The sequence below is a fragment of the Cynocephalus volans genome, chromosome 7, assembly GCF_027409185.1.
Source record: "Cynocephalus volans isolate mCynVol1 chromosome 7, mCynVol1.pri, whole genome shotgun sequence".
Classification (NCBI taxonomy): domain Eukaryota; kingdom Metazoa; phylum Chordata; class Mammalia; order Dermoptera; family Cynocephalidae; genus Cynocephalus; species Cynocephalus volans.
The window spans coordinates 64,321,152-64,341,184 of NC_084466.1; the positions used below are offsets into that span (position 1 = coordinate 64,321,152).

The 20,033-nt window shown below is 36.9% G+C and overlaps 1 protein-coding gene across 2 annotated transcripts in view; it reads left to right on the plus strand.

Moving 5' to 3' along the window:
• LRCH1 (leucine rich repeats and calponin homology domain containing 1) overlaps positions 1 to 20,033 on the plus strand; it is a 186,492-nt gene that overhangs the window by 138,411 nt on the left and 28,048 nt on the right. For both annotated transcript variants that reach the window (XM_063101723.1, XM_063101724.1), the window contains exons 12-15: positions 2,996 to 3,085; positions 3,195 to 3,231; positions 9,234 to 9,287; positions 10,208 to 10,271. In XM_063101723.1, the coding sequence (XP_062957793.1) occupies positions 2,996 to 3,085; positions 3,195 to 3,231; positions 9,234 to 9,287; positions 10,208 to 10,271 (245 nt within the window). The remainder of the gene's footprint in view (positions 1 to 2,995; positions 3,086 to 3,194; positions 3,232 to 9,233; positions 9,288 to 10,207; positions 10,272 to 20,033) is intronic.

Sequence of the window (20,033 nt, forward strand, 5' to 3'; positions counted from 1 at the left end):
GGGACAGCTTCAGATGCTGTGTGATAGATCTCAGACTTTATTTTATATAAAGCCAATGATGGTTTTTGAACATGATTATTCTTGTTATTAATTCTCCTTAGCGTTTGGTACAAGGCCTGGCTTAACAGGCACCTAATCAAGGTATGTTCAGAGAGCTGAATTCCACATCCTAAACCAGGGCGGTTAGTGAGAGAGGACAAGAGAGCCTGTGTGTTTGTGTGTACGTGCATGCATGTGTGCATGTGGTTGTACATGTGTGTGTGTGTTGATTACAATGAGTCAGGAATTAGCATGGCTGGTGGAAAGAAGAGACTTTGAATCAAGAAGGAACTGGTTCCGACCCCAGCTCAATCATCAGTTAACTTGGGTAGGTTATACGACTTCTCTGCACCCTTTTTCATTCCTCATCTATAAGATGGGGTTACAAGTACTTACCTTTTAGGGTTGTAAGGATTGGAAATGATATATGAACTGCCAGTGGGAAGATAAATCGGCAAAACCATTCTAGAAGTCATCTTGGTAGTATGTAACCAAAGTCTAAAAAATATATAAACCTTTTGAATGAATTCTAAGAATTTATCCTAAGAGACAAAGAGACATGAACAAAGATTTGGGGGTGGGGGTGGGGAATGGATATTTTTAACAGCAAATATTTGCGGGGGTGGGGAATGGATATTTTTAACAGCAAATATTTGGAAAAAAGGAAATTATCTAACAATTGGGAATACTTTAAATATATTATGATCATTGATAAGATGGAATATGATTGGCCAAAAAAAATGTTTTTTAAAGTTTCCAGTGATGTTATAAAATGCTCATTATATAATGTTAACTTTTAAAAAGTATATGAAAATGCATAAATTTTGATCCCAATTACATAGATAGAATTAAGTCCTGGTTGTGTAAGAAACTTAGAAAAAACTAAAGCTGGAAGGAACTATATTAAGATGGATGTTTTTCTGTGGGTATTTCTAAGTTATTCTTTTTCTTTATACCTTTATATATTGTAGATAGTCAGTGGTAGGTACTGTTGTTGTTTGGTGATCATTTGAAAATGGGTGGTGAGAGAGAGTCCAAGGTGTTTTAGATCTGAGCCTGTGGTATCTCATTATCAGAGATAGGGAACCCGGAGGTGTAGCAAATTTGAGGAGGGAGATATTGGGTTCAGTGTCAGACATGCTGAATAGAATTCAAGGAGCCATTATAATAATGCCCATTGAGCTGCTAGATGTTTAGTTCTGGGGCTTGGAGACTTACATTTGAAAGTCATTTTCATAAGGTGCTACAGTAACAGCTGGATAAAAGAATGAGGTTCCCAAGGGCAAGCATGTGGATGGGATGGAAATAAGTCCAGGCTAGAGCCTTGAAGACCTGATGTGACAGAAAGAGGACCCTGGGTGGACTCAATCTGTATATTTTCTATCTTTATGATTTTGTATCACCTTTCCAATAAACTTTTCTTACAAAGTCTAGATTGATTAATACATGAGACCCAAATCAAGTTTGGTGGAAATAGCAGTGGCATGGGAATATGGTACTAGAAGCCAGTAGTAAGATATGAGGGATCTGGAGAAAGTGACTCCTTGTCCTGGGCCTCAGTTTGATCATCTTCTATTGAGAAGGGGGTTGAACTGAGCATCTCTGAACTCTTCTCCAGCTCTGAAACATCTGAGGCAGTGAGATGCTGAGGATGTCGAGTGAGTCGGGATGACAGGTGCATGCCGCATTGTGGAAGAACACATCGCCGAGGAACCTCCCAAGTGATATTTGACTGGGCTGGCCAATTAGCTCAGTTGGTTAGAGCACAGCCTTGTAACACCAAGGTCATGGGTTCAGACCCCTGTACCAGCCAGCCACAAAAAAAAAAGGAACTCCAAGTGATATTTGATTTGCATCTTTAAGGAGGGCTATTTAAAAATTATATTATGTTGTAAAACTTTATATGGATCTCATTTCCTCCCTAAAATAATCCACTTTTTTGGCTCTTTTAGATCTTTATTGTTTATCCTGAAATAATTAGTATAATATGACAAGTCTAATTTCATAATATATTTCTGTGAGCCAGTATAATAGTAATAAAGAAAGAGCCCTGGTTTTGCTTCTGATAAAGAGAGGTCACTTCAAGAGGTTATTTATTTCCAGCTGCTTGGGACCAAAAATTAGTAATAAAAAAGTTTATCTACACATTGGGTGTTTCTTTATCTTGTATCAATCCAGGTTTTTTGTTGTTATTTGTTTTTCAGGTAAGCCACTGATTGGATTAAATTTTAGAGGTTTACCTTTTATACATCAGAAAATTTCATTGAATATCACTGTCCTGTTTTACCTTTATCTTGGTTTCTTTTCTCAAGACCTTTTAATCGTTAGTTTGAGGGCATTTTCATAGGCATGTATAATATGAACTCATCCCTACCCTTTAAGATGGTTTTGTAACTTTTACATAACCTACAGAAATTCCTGGCTTTACAGATCTTGGGGGAAAAGAAAAAAAAAAAAAACTTACTTCTTGAAATTGCAGAAATTCAGAAACTACATGTAAGATGATTTCAAAGTATCCAATTGCTTATGAATTTTTATTTTTTAAATGAGGGTATTATATTAGTGTATATCAGAGAGATCTTATTAAAACCAAATACTGCTGGTAGATATACTATAATGTAGTACTCATAGGAACTTTGCTTCCTTAAATTAATAAAGTTCTAGAATAAAATTTAGTATATGTTACCTATGAAAATTATGATTTTATTGGCAATTACTATTATATTGCAAATAAGTTAGATTTCAATACCAATAACACATGGAAAATTTTATATTGGCAACTGGAGGGAAATATTATGCAGTGTGAAATTTCTATCACAATCTTTCATTACTTCATTCTAAACATAAACATAACTTTTACATTTATTGTTTTAAAACTAAATATGACCAATAGATTTTTTACTAAAAATAAAAATTTAATAAATCTACTAACATCTTTTTTTCCCCCACCCTTTAGATTAAACACAGATATTACAGAAAGAAGTATTTTAAACTTATATCCTATGGGATCAGCAGACGCTTTAGAATTACAAGACTCTGCACTAAAGTATGTTTCCCTTTTTTATAACAAAGTCTATTTTCTCTTTTTACATTGAAGTGTACTTATGCTTTAACTACCACTTTATATCTTTTTTTTACACTTCTTGTTCCTGTAGTGGTCAAGTACAGCTGGAAACATCTCCCGTGAATGAGGTAAGGCTGCTCCTGGATGAACTAGAGCTCTGTGCAAAGCTCTGCCACGGAATATTGGCCACCATATTCTGTAAAGATTTGTCAGGGGGTAAAGCATTTTTATCAGTGAAGCCAAAATTCAAATTTGTTCAAGACACATTTTTCAACTTTTTTATACTTTTACCGTCTTTAGTTCTGCTTATCTATCATACTTCTCCTTCTATTAAAGATGAGAGTTGGCTTTTTCCATTAGATTCTCTATGTCAGATAGTCTTGCTGAATCAGGCAATCGATACATAGGGAACTGCTGTGTCAGAAAACTGGAGCGAGGACCATTCAGTGCAGAGCCAAGAAAGAAGTCTATGAACTGGCCAGATGAAAATAAACTAGAAAAGATCTGAAAGACAAGAGCAAATGATTTGGAAATGTCTAGAAGGATTATAAAGAGAAATTGGGAGTATTTGAGGGCAGGGTGAGAGTAGGTTAGGTAGTTACTTGGGGTGAAATTTCTATTTTTTTGAGAAAGCAGTTTTGACATAAAACTAGAGATGAGCTTAGAAGATCCAAAAGAAATATTGTTACCCCAGTTGTAGAGAGATAGGTTTGAGTTGATAGCTTGGGAGTGAAACATAGGTTATAACCTATTCTATTCCTTCTTAGTGAGTGGGTTTAGATGGCTAATTTAGGTACAAGATTGTGTACCAACTAATTTTTGCCCCTGAGGTGTCTGCACAGGTACTATAGTAAAGCAATTTCACCACCTTAACTAGCTAAGTCTCTGTGTTAAAGAAGTAATGAACAAAGAACTATAAAAGGAAAAGCCACATTCCCAGAGTATGGTTTTATTTTTAAGCGCAGCTATTTGGAATTATGTTAGGTATCAATCCCATCTCAAAGACTTGCTAACTATGGGCAAGGTAATTAACCTCTCTAAACTTGACTTTCATTTTCTGTAAATTGGGATCAAAATAGTACCTATTGTAAAGATCTAATGAGATGATTCAAGAAAGGGCACAACACAGGGCACCTGAGTTAGCTGTTGTTCTGCTTCTGTGTTGTTGGTGGTGGCAGTGTGGTCTTTAGACAGAAGCACTGCTCCGTTTCTTCCCTGGGTGGAGGCACCATTGAATTTCTCAATATTGGAACATCAGGAGGCCCTGTATTTGCAGATCTCCCTGGCCCCGTTTCACCATGATTGATTTGGGTTCTGTGCAGACTCACTTTTTTTTTTTTAGCTTCTTATTTGGACATAATTTTAAACTTATAAAAGACTATAAAAACAATTACAAGTCTCTACCAAAGGTTGCGAGAAATTACAATCTTAAGTTCATATTTGCCAATTATTAACATTTTACCACATTTGCTATATTATTTGTCCTCTTTCTCTCTCTTTTTCTTCTTCCACACACACATAGTTCTTTTTCTGAAATATTTGAGGGTAAGCTTCATACATCATCGTCTTTTACCCCTAAACATTCCAGTGTGTGTTTTCTACCACATTTCAGTTATCAACTTCATAAATTTTCATGGATAACATATTTCCATCTGATCTACCATCCATGCTCCAAATTCATCAGTTGATCTAATGATGCTCTTTAGAACATTTCTTTTCCTTCCACTGTAGGATTCAGTTTACTGGCAGGTATTGCATTTAGTTGTCAGGTATCTCCAGCCTCCTTTAATCTGGAACATTTCTACAACCTTTCTTTGATTTTTATGACCTTGAAATTTTGAACAAAGGCCTCCCCTTTTCTAATGGAATGCCTCTCATTTTATGTTTGTCTGATGTTTTCTCATGATTAGGTTGAGGTTCCGCATTCTTATTTGCAATACTACTAGGTGATGTTGTGTCTTTGTCAGCGTATCACATTTAGGGGCATAGTGTGTTCTTCTGTCCCTCAATGGTGATGTTAATGTGTTCACCCAGTTGGGGTGTAACCCCATTTCTCCACTGTGTAATTATTGTTTTCTTTTTCTTCCTTTCTTTTTTTTTATTGTTTTTCCCTTGCAATAAAAAGCAGTCTGTGAAGAGATACTTCAACAACATCTTAGTATCTTTTTGCAGACCCAATTTTGACTCTAATAAAATAGATTGCCACCTGTGTGCATGATTTTAGGAGTATCAGGAAGACACAAAACTTCTAGAAAAAAGAAATCTCCACTCATCTCTGCTGTATAATCGGATGGTCATTACAATAATTTTGTCTCCTATTAAAATGCATGTGTTCCTTGCTTTTTTTTTTTTTTTAAAAGGAGGCCTTTCTACATGCCAGACCATGTGCTTCTTATAATATTTATGTGTATGTGAGCAGTGCTTCCAGGAATGTGGATGGTGTATGGAAGAAACAGGGATGTGTATATACTAAATGTATACTGAGCTCACTTCACAGTTTTGGCTAGGTCTAGTTTTCATCCCATCTTTTAATCCAATAGCAATATGTTGGGTATTTTTTGTTGATACAGTGATTTAATAGCCAGTTCCAATGGTTATGAAGAATTGCTACTGATATTAAGCATTTTGGTAGTTTAGGAAGGAATGTTTAAAATGTCATATTCCCTTAATATTAGTCCAGGACTGTTCTAATGTAGAACATCCTCTCATTTTTTCATCAGCAAAGGCGAGCTATATCTTTGCAGTGAATTCTAGATTTTCAGGGTGGATTTTATTCTATTTATTGATCTCCTCTTTATTTGCCCCGTTGTTTGTCTTTCTCCATTGCAGAGCACAAACACTTCACATTTTCTCTTGAAGAGGACCTGACACAGTACAGAGTACACAGTGGGTAGTTAGTGAGGGTTTGCGGAAGGGAGAGAAAAGAAAGGGAAAGAAATAGGAAATTAGGTGATAAGGAGTGGGCTTTCGTAGCAGAATTTCAGTGTCCTGCTCATTTGATGTAGAAACCTCTGGGTTTTAACTGATAGCTGAAAACATTCCATCATATAGGTAAAAAATATATTATTTTCTTTTAAATGCCCTTCCTTATGCTGTCTAAATTGAAACTCATCTGACACTTTTCCTTGTGCTCATAAAGCTTCATGGGATTTTCCTGAATTTAACCATGCTTTCTATCATTGTATTATGCAGAAAATCCTAGTGATTTTCCTGAATTTAACCATGCTTTCTATCATTGTATTATGCAGAAAATCCTAGTGTCCTCCTACAGTGGGAAATTTGACTTCCAAGTAACGTATCAATTGTGCAGTCAGTTCAGCCACCCTGGCAGCCAACCAGCGATTGAAGCAGTAGGTGCTGAGCTGCAGCTCAGCCCAGGGCATAGTGAGGGACTCAAGTCAGTCACTGCTCACTTTCTCCAATTTTCTGCTCTAGTTGGGTAGATTGTATTAATATTCTGCACATGCAGGATGTACTGAGTCTAACCTACCTTGACACCTTTATTTAAGCATGCTGCTTAGAATGTCCTTGAACCTTCACTCTATTTGAGTTTTTAAAAAGAATATTCCTGTGTCCGTGATTTCGGGAGTACCATGAAGACACAAAACCTCTAGAAACGAAGATACCTCTACTGCCTCTCCAACTTACAATGTTTTGTGTTATTTTAATGTTTGCATAGTGTAAGGTTTTTGGAGGTTTTTTTGTTTGTTTTGGTTGAACGCGGCGTCATATTTGGTATAAGGAATTCTTACTCCTTGTTTTTCTTCTCTAGGGCAGTTCTCTGTCCCTGACAGTGATGTCTCCATGATTTTAAAACAGGAGAGGGGAATAGCTGGCCCAGGTGGAAAAAGGAAGTCATGAGGAGAAGGAAAAGAAAAGGAAGTAAAGGATTCAAGAGGCCAGTGATAATGCTTATGAAGGACTTAAGTGTGATCCTCATTTATGTATGACCTGGTTATTTTCATATTCTCTCTTCCATCTCATTCAGGAAGAAAGCAATATCTCAGCACAGTCTCGTGTCAATTACCTAGTATTTGTTGAGTACCTGTGCTCAATTTAGCCTTATTTTATTTATTTATTTATTTATTGTCTTTTTGTGACCGGTAAGGGGATCGCAACCCTTGGCTTGGTGTCGCCCGAACCGCGCTCAGCCAGTGAGTGCACCGGCCATCCCTATATAGGATCCGAACCCGCAGCGGGAGCGCCGCTGCACTCCCAAGCGCTGCACTCTCCCGAGTGCGCCACGGGGCCGGCCCTAGCCTTATTTTTGATGGCGGAGGACTGGAATATGAAGGATGGGAGGTTGCCCTCACCTGTAAGTAGTTTTAAACATTGTGGAGGAAAGATTTAGACATTAAAAAAATTTAGAGAAGAGTACAAGGTGGTCAACCATCCTGAATCTGTTTGAGGTTTTCTAGGAGACTGGGGAAGGGATAGAGAGTTTAAGGAGAGGGTCGTAAACTTGGATGTTTTGGCTGTTTTGGATTTGGACCCGCATCCAGGAGAATGTAGTGCAAAGCAGCGCGGCCCTGGCAGGCGCAGCGCGGCCCTGGCAGGCTCAGCCCAGGATGTGAACCGGGCAGACAGGCGAGGCCAGGATTGTGAAGCAGTCTGCTGTTGGGAGCACATCGCAATATGTGACTTCAGACAGTCTTTAGATGACTGTCTACATCAAGTCTGGGTATCACTAGCATCCGTTCAGGAAGAACTGCAAATCGCATGCTCCTACATTAGTAACATCGAATAGGGGAGGGTACTGGGGAGATGACAGGAAAAATTAGAAGAAGTTGTTTGTATAAAGAATCAAACCTGAAATTAGTAGTTCTAATGAAGCCATTTAATTGGATAGGGGCCTTAATGACATTTTTTTCTAAATTTTTTTTTTCTGTTGGATTTGTGTCAAAGTTGGGAATATTTTTTGATAGCACTCCTAAACAACGAATAGGAACAGGCATCTTAAATTTGCACTAATCTAGTGGAATATATGAAGATTTTTATATTAGCTACCACCCAATTTTTTATTAGGATGGATCAGTGGAGTTCTTGATTACCATATAAAGAAGGCAGATCTGAAGGGCTGGCTGATTAGCTCGGGTGGTTAGAGCAGTGTTATTACAGCAAGGTCAAGGGTTCGGATCTTCGAAATAGCCAGCTGTCAAAAAAAAAGGGGGGGGGCGGCTGCGGAAGATCTGGGTGAAATAAGTTGGAGAAGTTAGAGTGTGCCTCCTGTGGGCCCTTGTCTCTGTGTCCCTTTCATGCTGGTTTTCTAGGATTCTGCCCTCAGCCACTGTTCCTCACCTTCCGTACTGCCTCCCTGGAGCATCTGGCCACCCTTACGGACGCAGGCACTCCATACATGATAATGACTTCCGCACCTACAGCTCATGTCCCTAGTCCCTCCCCGCCTCCCAGTGTTCAGATGTCATCTTCATGCCCCACGAGCTTCTCCTTCTCTCCATGGCTAAACTGAGGCAATCGGCTTCCTCTTGAAGAGCTCCGCATTCTCAGTGGTATTCAGTTAGCCCACATCCCCCCCCCCCCCCCCCCCCCCGATCATTCCTGCTGGAAACCAGGATGTCATCTTGACTTTCCTCCACAGCCAGTTATAAATCCCACACACTTTACCATAGAAAAATTTCCTAAAGTTTTCTCTTAACCAGTGGTTATCAAAGTCTACTGATGTTGAACTGACAAGAGATTTACCCAAGTAATTGGAGGTTCCAGGCAAGTGTACTTAGTAAAAGCTCCCAGTGTGATTCTCTGTATTTCGGAATTACTGCCTTGGACTGTTTCTAAAAACCCATTGTTAAAATGGGGTGGGAGCCAGCAGGCACATTGGTCACCTAACAGGATAAGCTGATGTCCACAGACACTGGAGTGACCTCTTTGCCCTGGGAAATTCCTTATCTTAGTTTGTGTGATACTTTAGATATATTTTTGTATGAATACAGCTGTATGATTTTAGAGAACTATGATCTGCTTAGCTACTTAACACACTAACTAATTGATTCAGCGTGTATTCATCGTGTGCCTGAGGACCAGGGTACGATGGGAGTAATGAAGATGCGGTTCTCGCCTCAACAGGTTGACAGTCTAATGGAACATACTGTGCATTTTTTTCTTCTTTAAGGTGCAAAATGATCTAACATTACAGAGTAATGGGAGCCAGTATTCTCCAAATGAGGTAAGTTTCCTGAAGATTAATGGAAGCTAAGGTATTTTATGAAGCCTGCATTGGAGTATCTTTTACAGAAATATGTAATCTAAAACTGTTGTGATTAATGAGTTAATTAAGAGTCTCTGGGGGAATCCATCTCACTTTCATTAACTGTCATAGCCTTATCTGGCCCTCTACATAATTAAAGATTAATTTTTATAAGACATTTTTGAAAACCAAATATAGGAACATCTTTATAGAAAACAGAATAAAAATTGCTCAAATAGGCAACATTTAGGATGTTATCTTATCTGTAAATGATTCAGTGTGTGGTTTTTCTGAAGAAGAGACATCTGCTCAGTGTTTTCTGTTTTCTCATCTCATTGTGTCATGCAAGTCTTAATCAGATGTGTCCTCTTTTGGATGTAGGGGTGTGTGTGTGTGTGTGTGTGTGTGTGTGTGTGTGTACACTCGTACACAACTATGCTGGAGGAGAAAAGGATTGCCAGTTTTACATGATTATAAAATATTTTTATAGTGAGCAAGTAAAAAAGTGAATGGGTCACTCCCAAACAACATTCTGTTGATTATGCCATTTAAAACATTTGCAAAGGGGGCCGAGCCCGTGGCGCACTCGGTAGCGTGCTGCTCTAGCAGCGCGGCGACGCTCCCGCCGTGGGTTCGGATCCTATATAGGAATGGCCGGTGCACTCACTGGCTGAGTGCCGGTCACGAAAAAGACAAAAATAAAAAAAATAAAAATAAATAAATAAATAAAACATTTGCAAAGAGAAGATGCATCTGGTATCGTATTTTTTTTAGCCAGGACATCATCACACAATAGCAAATGCAAAAAGGGAGTGGTTTTATTATAATCTTTGAACATAGAGAAGCATACATAATTCCACTTCAGATTTTTCTAATTTCCTTTCCTTCTAACCCAACAGATCTCCCCTGCAGACTCTCCTACCACAAACAGCACAGCTCCATTTGGCTTGAAGCCTCGATCGGGTAAGTTAAAAATCTCAGACCAGTCTCACACTAAATAACTCAGTGATTTCCCTTTGGCTACTTAAGTGTATACATTTTAGTGTGCACAGCCTTGTCAATTTCGAGTTGGAATCCTGGCATCAAAACCTTGCTGCAGGGGCCGGCCCGTGGCTCACTCGGGAGAGTGTGGTGCTGATAACACCAGGGTCACGGGTTCGGATCCTATATAGGGATGGCCGGTTTGCTCACTGGCTGAGTGTGGTACTGAAAACCTTGCTGCAGCTTGGGGAGACCAGAGTTTGGAGCATTGTTTCAGTGAATCAGCTGTTAAATTCATCGTATCAGTAATGGGTATTTTACCTTTTTTTGAATCAGAGGAAAGAAAAAAAGGCAATAGGAGCATGTAAGTGGGGAAGAAATATTTTATTGAATTTTTTACCCCAGGAAGATAAAATAGGAGCCTCTGGGAGGGTGATTCCTTTCTGAGACATCCCTCATTTGGTCCTGAGCCTGGTAGGTTCTATGTATATACTTATAACAGGGTGATCATGTGAAGTCTTGCATGAGTGGTCAGGAGTAATTTTTTAAAAAGTCTTTTGGGAAAGCATTCTGCTTATATTACTTTATTTTAATTTGTAATTAGTATATTCACAAAAGTAAATTATAGCAATGTGAAAAATAATTATTGATATTAAAAAGAAGGACTCTATAGAAAAACTTGGTTCATTTGATTTTTCCATTTATTTAAAGTTCTGTTCCTATTGTTCGTCTTTTAGGTCCTTCTTTGTTTTAATATTTTTGGTTCTTTGGTATCTAGCATACACTCAGTAATACTTTTAAGCAAGTGCTAATAAAGGACTCAGACACTTTTAAGCAAAAGCTGGTAAAGAACTCAGATGCTCTTGAGTTTCCAATAAAGCATTTTGACAATAGTAGAAATTATACATGTGTATATTTTGGAGAAAGTAACACATGGGGGTGGAGGGAAGATGATTCCTTAATAAAGGAAATGTTTTTCATTCTTGGAGCAACTTGACTGATGGGTAACATGTGGCCAGGTATAATGGTTTCTCCAAAGCTTAAATGGTCCATAAGAAAAAAGCCATTTGAGAAAATGCTTGATCTTGACAAGAGTTAGTGGATTTTTTTGGACAGCAAAATTGTACGTGAAATAAGACTCACATGGCTGGCCTCCTCATATACGGAACTAAGCATATGTGCCCAGATCTGGCTTGGGGGCCCTTAGCTGGGTTTCCACTGTCATGGTCTCTGCTTTGTCCTGGGGGTATGGAGGTGAGTCTGGGACACCTCATCAATGCCTTCAGTGAGTAACTAGGAGACTTCCATCTCCACACTGAGGATATCACATTAGGCTACAGTCTTTCTCCTAATCCTTACAGGCAGTTTTGTACAATTTAAAAAGATTTCATAATTGAAAAAATCAAAAGTTGAATGGATCTGCAAAGAACAATATTGTTTTGAATATGCAACTCTGCAATGTAGTCGTAAAATTGCTTTAGTGACTTTTTTATTCGTTTTATGGAGTCCAAACTCACCTTTATCAAAGTTAGGGTTTACTTTGTTCTGGTACTGTTAAACTATTTCAGATTCTTTGTAGTCATAAAAAATAAATGGAGTATTGATTTTAAATAGCAGAAAACAAAGATAATTTCCTCCCTAAGCTTCCAACCATTCTGTAAGACTGACTAACCAGTGTGGAAATTGTTCTAGTTGTGGAAAGCACTGTGGAGCTTGGTTGCTATAAATAATGTTGATTTATTTTCAAGAACATCAAATGGCGTATCAGAACTTTATAAAACAAGCATTATGTATTGGAGTTTTTAAGTTTTATTTAGTAATTTCTAAATATTACAGTATGTACTTCTCATATTTTCTGGAAAATAATATATACAGCAATCTTAATTGGAGATCATATAATTTAAAAAGATAGAAACCATTTTTGATTGAGTAGCTTTGTAATGCTTAAAGACAAAGTATGTGGATTTATGTGATTTCTGTGTTGTAAGTAAAAACAAACTGCTTAAATGAGCAAGTTGGAATAAGAACTTAGATACTTAAAGTAGGCTGACAGTTTTCTTCCAAAGAAACTTTTTCTCTTCTGCATTTTCCTCCCGAAGAAAGACAACTGCACATACCCAAATATTCTATTCCTGGAACCATGTCCATTTATTTTACTGGCTCTGTCTTATGATTGAATAAAATCTATATAGATATTTCCTAAATATGAAATTACTATATGGATACTTAGTGCAAAAATAAGAGATGTTACCAATTTATAAATGACCCACTCAGAAGTTCTTGAAACTGATTGACATCTATTGGTTAATTGGGTTTGTTGTTAAATAAACTCTACAAGTGTTCAAAATTATGCTTCCCCCCCCCCGAGCAATATTAAAAATAGCATTGTTTTGAAGGATTAAAGAAAGAGTTGACTAGATTCAGCTATCAATAAAGCATGCTTGTAGACTTACTGATGTCTTTAAAAAGAAACTTTACATTGCCTTGGGAAAAATTTCACTAATGGTAAACAATGACTCTGTAATAGTTTTATTTCTAAATAATAGATATATTTACATATATTAAGCTTTGTCCTATATGACCAAATTTTCTGCATGAATCATATTTGCTAAGATTGTTAGTTATTTAGAAATCTTTGCGAAAAGTATCTGGTAGGTCTTTTACCTGTTATCTACAAAACCTATGGGTACTCTTTCTTTCTGCTGAGACAATTCATTAGGGCTCTAAGTCTGTGGACTTGCAGAACTGTTACAATGAACAATTTTAACTGCATGCAAAGTGTATGATTGATGAGTACTAACACTCAGTTTTTATCATTCTTTTTATTCCATGCGCCATCTTTCATTCTTCTCCTATATTGTACATTTGAAATTAAATCCCATATAAATGAAATCCACTTCATGTCCATGCAAACCTTATGCCATTTGTGAAATGCTCCTGTCCCTTTGGTTTTTCCTGGTCCTTGTGCAACCACACGTGGACTGGCTCTCTCACTCTCCTGCAGACCCAGCCCTCATTCTTCCTCCTATCTCCTTCAACAAACTTACACAGGCACAAACATGGGACAGCTCTAGCTACAGTGTTCCATCTGAAGGAGACAGTGACAATGGTAGGTGGCTTTGTACCTATTCTTCAATGTCCTCTTTAATAAGCCAACGAATATACTGAATATTCATTTCTGTGAGGCTGAAGATGAGTAGTATATTCGCCTGCATGCCTTGATACAAGAAATAATAAGTAGGCCTGGAAAGTGAAGTCCAGATAAGTGCATGTGGATTGTTCTCTAGCAGTTTGTCAAACTACAGTTTGTCTTGAATATTCTGAATTTTGGGAGGGCTTTGCAATATGATAACTTTCTTCTCTACCTTTTCTGCTTGTGTTTTTTGGTTTGTTTGCTTGTTTACAAAGATTTGAGGTTTGCACACTTGGATTATTTCTGCTTGCTCCTGCATCTGAACTAAATGCTTTTAGAGTTTGATCGTTTATTATCTTTGCTTACCATATGAGATTTTTAAGGTAATTAAAATGTACCATGGCTGACCCTAGAGTGTTGCACTGAAAATAATGTTAACATTGAGAAATTTCTTAAAATGAAGAGAAACGATTTGTCTCCTTTTTTCTTCAAATTATTTGTAATTTTGACTTTTGATACCTTCTTGAGTGTGAGTTTATCTATGTAATATTCATGAATAGTAACTTGGCCTGAGAATCAAATGTGTAAATAAAAAATTGAGGACTCCCAGCTAGGATTAATATGTATATCTTTTAATTTTGTGCCATTAAATATCTTAAATAACCTAAAAGATGAAAATAAAATAAATATAGTTATTTAGATCTATATAACACATGTATGTAAATCTCTATTCTAGTCTAATTCTAGTTCAGATTTTAAATATTTTACTTATGAAAATATGTATTTAAAATACCTGCTGCGATTTCTGGGTAAAAGTCAACCAAAACTACTTTTACAATTTCTTTATGTAAAAAGATAATGTATACTTTGGCAGGTTAGTTATAAAAAGGAATTTTAATATTTCATAGACTTCTAAATTTTTTAACTGAAAATAAGTGTGACAAAAAAACAACAATCGTAAAACAAAAGGCCCTCTTTGTATCATCCTGTTTTAAATTCTGGAAGTTGAGAGGGCTGAGTAGAAACTTTTTTAATAGACTGTTCCTTTACTTAAAAATACAAATAAAAAAAAAGGAGGGGAGGCATTTTTGTTTTTCAGAGAGCATGGCTATTTATGGGTCTGATGTTGTTTAAGGGATATAAAGCCTAGAATGAAAGATTTATGTGTGATCTGGTATTTCCTTAGGAATGATATCTGAAACCAGGAACTTTTTTTTTCTTTTTTAAGCTGGGAAAGAATTAGACATCTTATATAGCAGTAGAACTTCTGTCCTTATAGATGAACCAACTAAAACCAGATAGGTGAGGTGAGCAGCCTGGGTCACCTACCAGGTAGGGGCGAAGGTGGCCATGCCCAGGGCTCCTAACTAACTCTTGAGCCATCTCCTCTTCATCATGTCTGCATTCATTCCATGGATGCTTGCTGAGGACACTGTACAAGTTACTAAGCCAGGCTGCCTTCTTTTTATTGAAAATCCTAAGATTTCCATAGAAAAATATCATCGTGAAAATCTTTCTAAAAATAAAAATTTGTTATTTTTTTCTATGAGTGAAAATTCCAGAGATTCATGTGTAGCTATTGTGCTGTATCACAGTAATAATAAAGGGATTGTTTTCAGTATTCATGTGGCTTGGTCAGTCACGTCAGATGTTTGGTGGTTGTCATTTTTCTCTGTTTGCAATTTGTCTCTAACATGCCCTGGGCAACAGATCATTTTCTGTGCAGAAATATTCTTTACAAATATTCATGCAGCCTCTCATATCTGATCTTTTATGTATATCTTCATTTTCTTTGTGCTAAAGTTTGCCTTCTGATTTGAATATATTTTCTAATACTTTTTTGGCGGGGGAGGGAGACTGGCCAACATGGGGGAACTGAACCCTTGACCTTGGTTTTACAAGGCTGCGCTCTAACCAACTGAGCTAACTGGCCAGCCCTCTAATACATTTTTAAATTAAAGAAGCTGAAGTATATGTCCACAAGTATGTGAGCCAATGTAAGAGGGATACCAGCCTGCTTTTTATGTTGTTCTTACTCATTCCTCTTAAGTAGAAGATCCCATTCAGTGGCCTCTCTTATCATTTCAAAGCTGATTACCACACAGTTTTGTTTCCTCATATTTCTCCAGTATCCAATATCTGTAGCAATCTCAACCTTTGTAAACAGATGGCATCTTATTACCAACTCAAACTAACATAATGTCACCTCCCTTTTATTTATCTATTTATCTATCTATCTTTGGTAAATTTGGCATATTTTATACCTTGCTCACTGTGTCTTGCTTTATATTTTAAAAAATATTTACTTATTTATTTATCTTTGGTAAAGTTGGGCATTTTTTATACTTGCTCACTCTCTTCTTTATGTACATTCCTCTTTTATTTAAATTCTTTCTAATATTCTATTACAAATCTATCTCATTTTAAATTTCTTATTTTCTCTGAAACTTATTTTTCCAAGAGATTTTTTCGAAATGGCAAACTGGCTAGAAGGTCCTTGGAGTCTGAATTCCCCCATACCCAAAGCTCTGCCCCTTAGATAGATGGAGGGGGCTGCGCAAGTTTGTCTGTAGCTCTGCCTACCCTGGGAACTGGACGAGGCAGTTTACCGCAGTTTGTTCTTAACCAGAAAGCTGAACTTCTGCTCTTTGCCTTCCTCTTGTGCCATCTTACCACTCTGAGTCTTGTCTTTTCCTCTTCACTTTGAAGTTAACCCTTTCTATCTTCTTTTGAATCTTTTTGCCTTTTCATTAACAATGAATTAGTGGGTGCTGCTTGGTACTTATTTAAAATTGGTCTTTAAATTATCAGAGACTGAATGAATGGACGTGCTCATCTTGGGCCAGTTTACAGACATTTTCCTTAATTTTTTACAATAATCTTACACAAAAGGTATTATTTTTCCCATTACAAAAATGAGGAAGCCAGGATGAGAAAGGTTTTTCAGTGGTTTTCAACACTGGCTTTATATGAGGGTCTTCAAAAAGTTCATGGAAATATTTGTATTATCTTTTAATTCTATTTTACGAACTTTTTGAAGTACTCCTGTATTAGAATTGCTCAGGCCCCACTCAGAGATGCTAATTTATTTGGTGTACCATTGAGTCCAAGCACTGTTAATTTTTTTTTTTTTTTTTTTTTTTTTTACTGCTTTTTATGGAATATGATGTGATGTTTATGTGGGGTTGAAAGCCACTGGGTTAAGCAAATTGCCCAAGACCACAGAGAGGAAATTTGAGCATTTCAAGGGCAGAGAATATGTCTAATTCATTTGGGTGCACCAGGAGGGAATGAATGAATGAGCTAATCAGATTTCTAATTCTCAGTAGCTTGTATTTAAAGCTCATGATATTCTTTCAAAGCCACCAACCCTGCTGCCCTCGAATTTGTATATCTTAAACATCACGCCCAATCCAGGTTCCTAACTTCCAAGTAGAAGTTGAGAGCCAAATTTCAAAACCTCATTTCCACAAAGAAGAATTTTCTCTTTTTGAGTTAAATCTAGTTAATAAAAATTAGTAATATAGACTGATGATTTTCATACAAAGAGTACATTTCATGTAATAACTAAATGATAAAGTGCATTTCAGGCAATTTTTAGAGCAGTGAACTTTCTTTGCATAACTGAGAGGTGTTCTCCCAACAACTGGAGAAATGGTTTCTTATGCACATCCTTAAATATTTATTGAGCACCTACTATGTGCTAGGCATGATGTTAATTATGGATACAGCCCTGAAAAAACAGATGCCGTCTCTGCCTTTATGGAACTTTTACTTCAGAGTCTAATGCATTCAGACCTGGAAACTAAGCTTAGGAGATTTCTCATGAGAGGAAAAATTCAGATGACTATCAGGACAGGTTAATCTTGCAGATACTCACCAAGTAGATCGACCTTTGAAGGAGTTTTGAAACACTCGTTTCATTTATTCATTTAACAAACTCATCTTGCCCAACTCATTACTTTGTGGGATGGTGTAGAGGGCACGAATTGGAAACAGACATAAGCTCTTACAGGTCCATAAATGGACAGATATATATCTATATTGTAAGACAGAAGGTGATGAGTGTCATGAGAGACACACAGATAAGGAATTTTGTATGTTCACAGGAGACAGATTATGCCCAGCTCAGGGATGAGGATGAGGAGTGAAAGAAAAGTTAGAGATGATGGAAAAATCAGTGGAATTTGACCTGTACTCGCAAGGATGAATTTGATATTCTGCATAAGTGTATTAATCATCACAATGGACCCTGTGGGATCCATACTTAGAAATTTGTCTCTTCTACTAAATAAATTACGTATATGAGCAAATCTTCTTTTCCATTCTATTCATTTGATATTTAGTCACTAAACTCTTGAGCAGGACTCATTTTTTCCCTGCATCTTAAATTGTCTCTACACACACACACACACACACACACACACACACACACACACACTCATCCTGCTCCCTTGCCCCATTTTTTTCTTTTATTTACACTTAAACAGTGACAGTCATTTTTAGTGGGGCTACTTCTTAATATTGTGTTGTAGCCTCAAGTTAAACTTTTATTCCTTTGAAGTAAGTGAGTTCTTGAAATGTAGTGATATGAAATTAAGGGAAATCAGAATAATTTTTCATTGATCAATTTCCTGAAGACTTGGTCCAGACTGGTCACTGGATTTATTATTTAAATATGACTTGAAAGAAAAAAAAAAACTGTAGGTAATAATCAGAGCTATTTTAATGGCCCTAGTAAAATTTTTCTGTTGTAATAAACCCAGCCAAATAAGCAAACACTTCTGTGCTTGGTAGATTTATTATGAACCTAAACAGATTGTTTTAAATTCTCATATATCCTGTTGTAACTAATACAGTTAGACAACTAGTAGTAGTTTAGTCATGATTTCCAATAATTTTATGTACATTTGAAGTGTTCATTTTAAAAACCACAAATCAAATGTTTCTTTAATATTTTTTGATTGCTTAACATTCATACAGCACATACCCAAGCATGCATGTTGTATTTTAAAGACGCATAGGAACTTAAAATGAAAGGTGATGCCAGGAAATTAAAACCCTGACACCATTGCATTATCCTGATATTCCACATAGCATAGATACTCGTATTGTGTGCTGTTAAACAAAAGCTCACAGTTCATTTAACTTCCTTGTAGTTTCACATTCAGAATTAAGTCTGCCAATAAAAACATATTGAAAATATTAAACATGCAGTATTAGATAAGATTACCACCAGAAAAAAGGCAAAGGAAAATAAAACCTCCAAAGAAAACATTAGATTTGTTTAAACAGTGTTGAGGCGCCCCGTGCTGGCATATGTGTGTATTACCTGACTCCACATTCCTTGACTTTTTTGGTAAACTCGGTTGACTTATTTTCTTTAGGATGTGTAGATTATTTCTAGAGTTTACATTTTAATGCATTTCTCTTCTGGTTGCTATGCTTAAATGGGTAGTTTTTTTTATTTTTCTCTAGATAGTGTAAAGGCAAGTTTAATGCATTCTTCAATTTCTTCCATGCTTCTTAATTTGTCAAACTTTTTCTCATTTCTCTTTGTTCTGTCAACTTTTCATCTCTCCCTGCCAGGTCACTCTGTTCTCCCTTTGCTGCCTTGGCATTATTTTTTAAACAATTGGTCTCACTTCCTGTGGGATTTGGTTTTTGTGGGCCTCGGTGACAGCCCTTCTGTGACGCGTCTTTGGCTCTTTTCGCCTGTGACTTCCCTCGGTGGCAGAAGCCCCAGGCTACAGGCTGATTCCTCTCTGAGGTTCCGGAAGGCAGAAGGCCTTCCATATTTTAGATCATTCTCATTCTCCATCAATTGTAAGGCAAGGCTTTAAGATCTGTCGACTTTCTGATCTTCCACAGAGCATCAGAAAACTGATTCAAATATCTGAGATTGAGAAAGAAAATACTAAATACGTGAGAAAAATAATGTGTGTTCAAAGGTACACACTGAGATTCAAATGACGTAGTTGGGTGAGTGCAGGATATTTGATTATACAGAAGAGACTCAAGTCTTTTTATTCAAATATTACATTTGGAAACCATATTTAATTTAAGAAAATCTAACATTGGCATAGTTTCTAAAGTGGCCCATAGGAAACGTCTATCAGGATAGAATAAAAGTTGCATACTCTTCTTATTCAGCAATGTTTAAATTATAGTGATTGAAACCTCCACAGTTGCAGTATGCCTGTGTGGTCTTCTACGTACTGCTGATTTCTAACACTGGAGTTCTCTGTCCAAAATTTCCTGAAGGACGTCCCTTCGCCCTCAACCTGTAGGTCTGCAGGAGAGGGAGAATCAAACATGGCTCTTATCAATTCTCGGCTCCCTCTTGTGTGCATTGAAAGCTGACAGTCTAGGATAAAAATCTCTTGGAAGAAAAATCTTGAAGTTTAAATCTGTCCTGGTCTTTGTAGCATAAAAAATAAATAATTAATATCCTTGCTATAATCACTCTTCCATATGTAAAATATTTTTTGCTCTCTTGGTTGGTCTTTGAAAGATGTTATCCTTCATGCGTTTTCTTAACTCCTTTCAGAGGGAGCATCGCTGTTAGTTACTCTTCTTGGAGGTTGTGACCATAAGGACCTGAAGCCAAC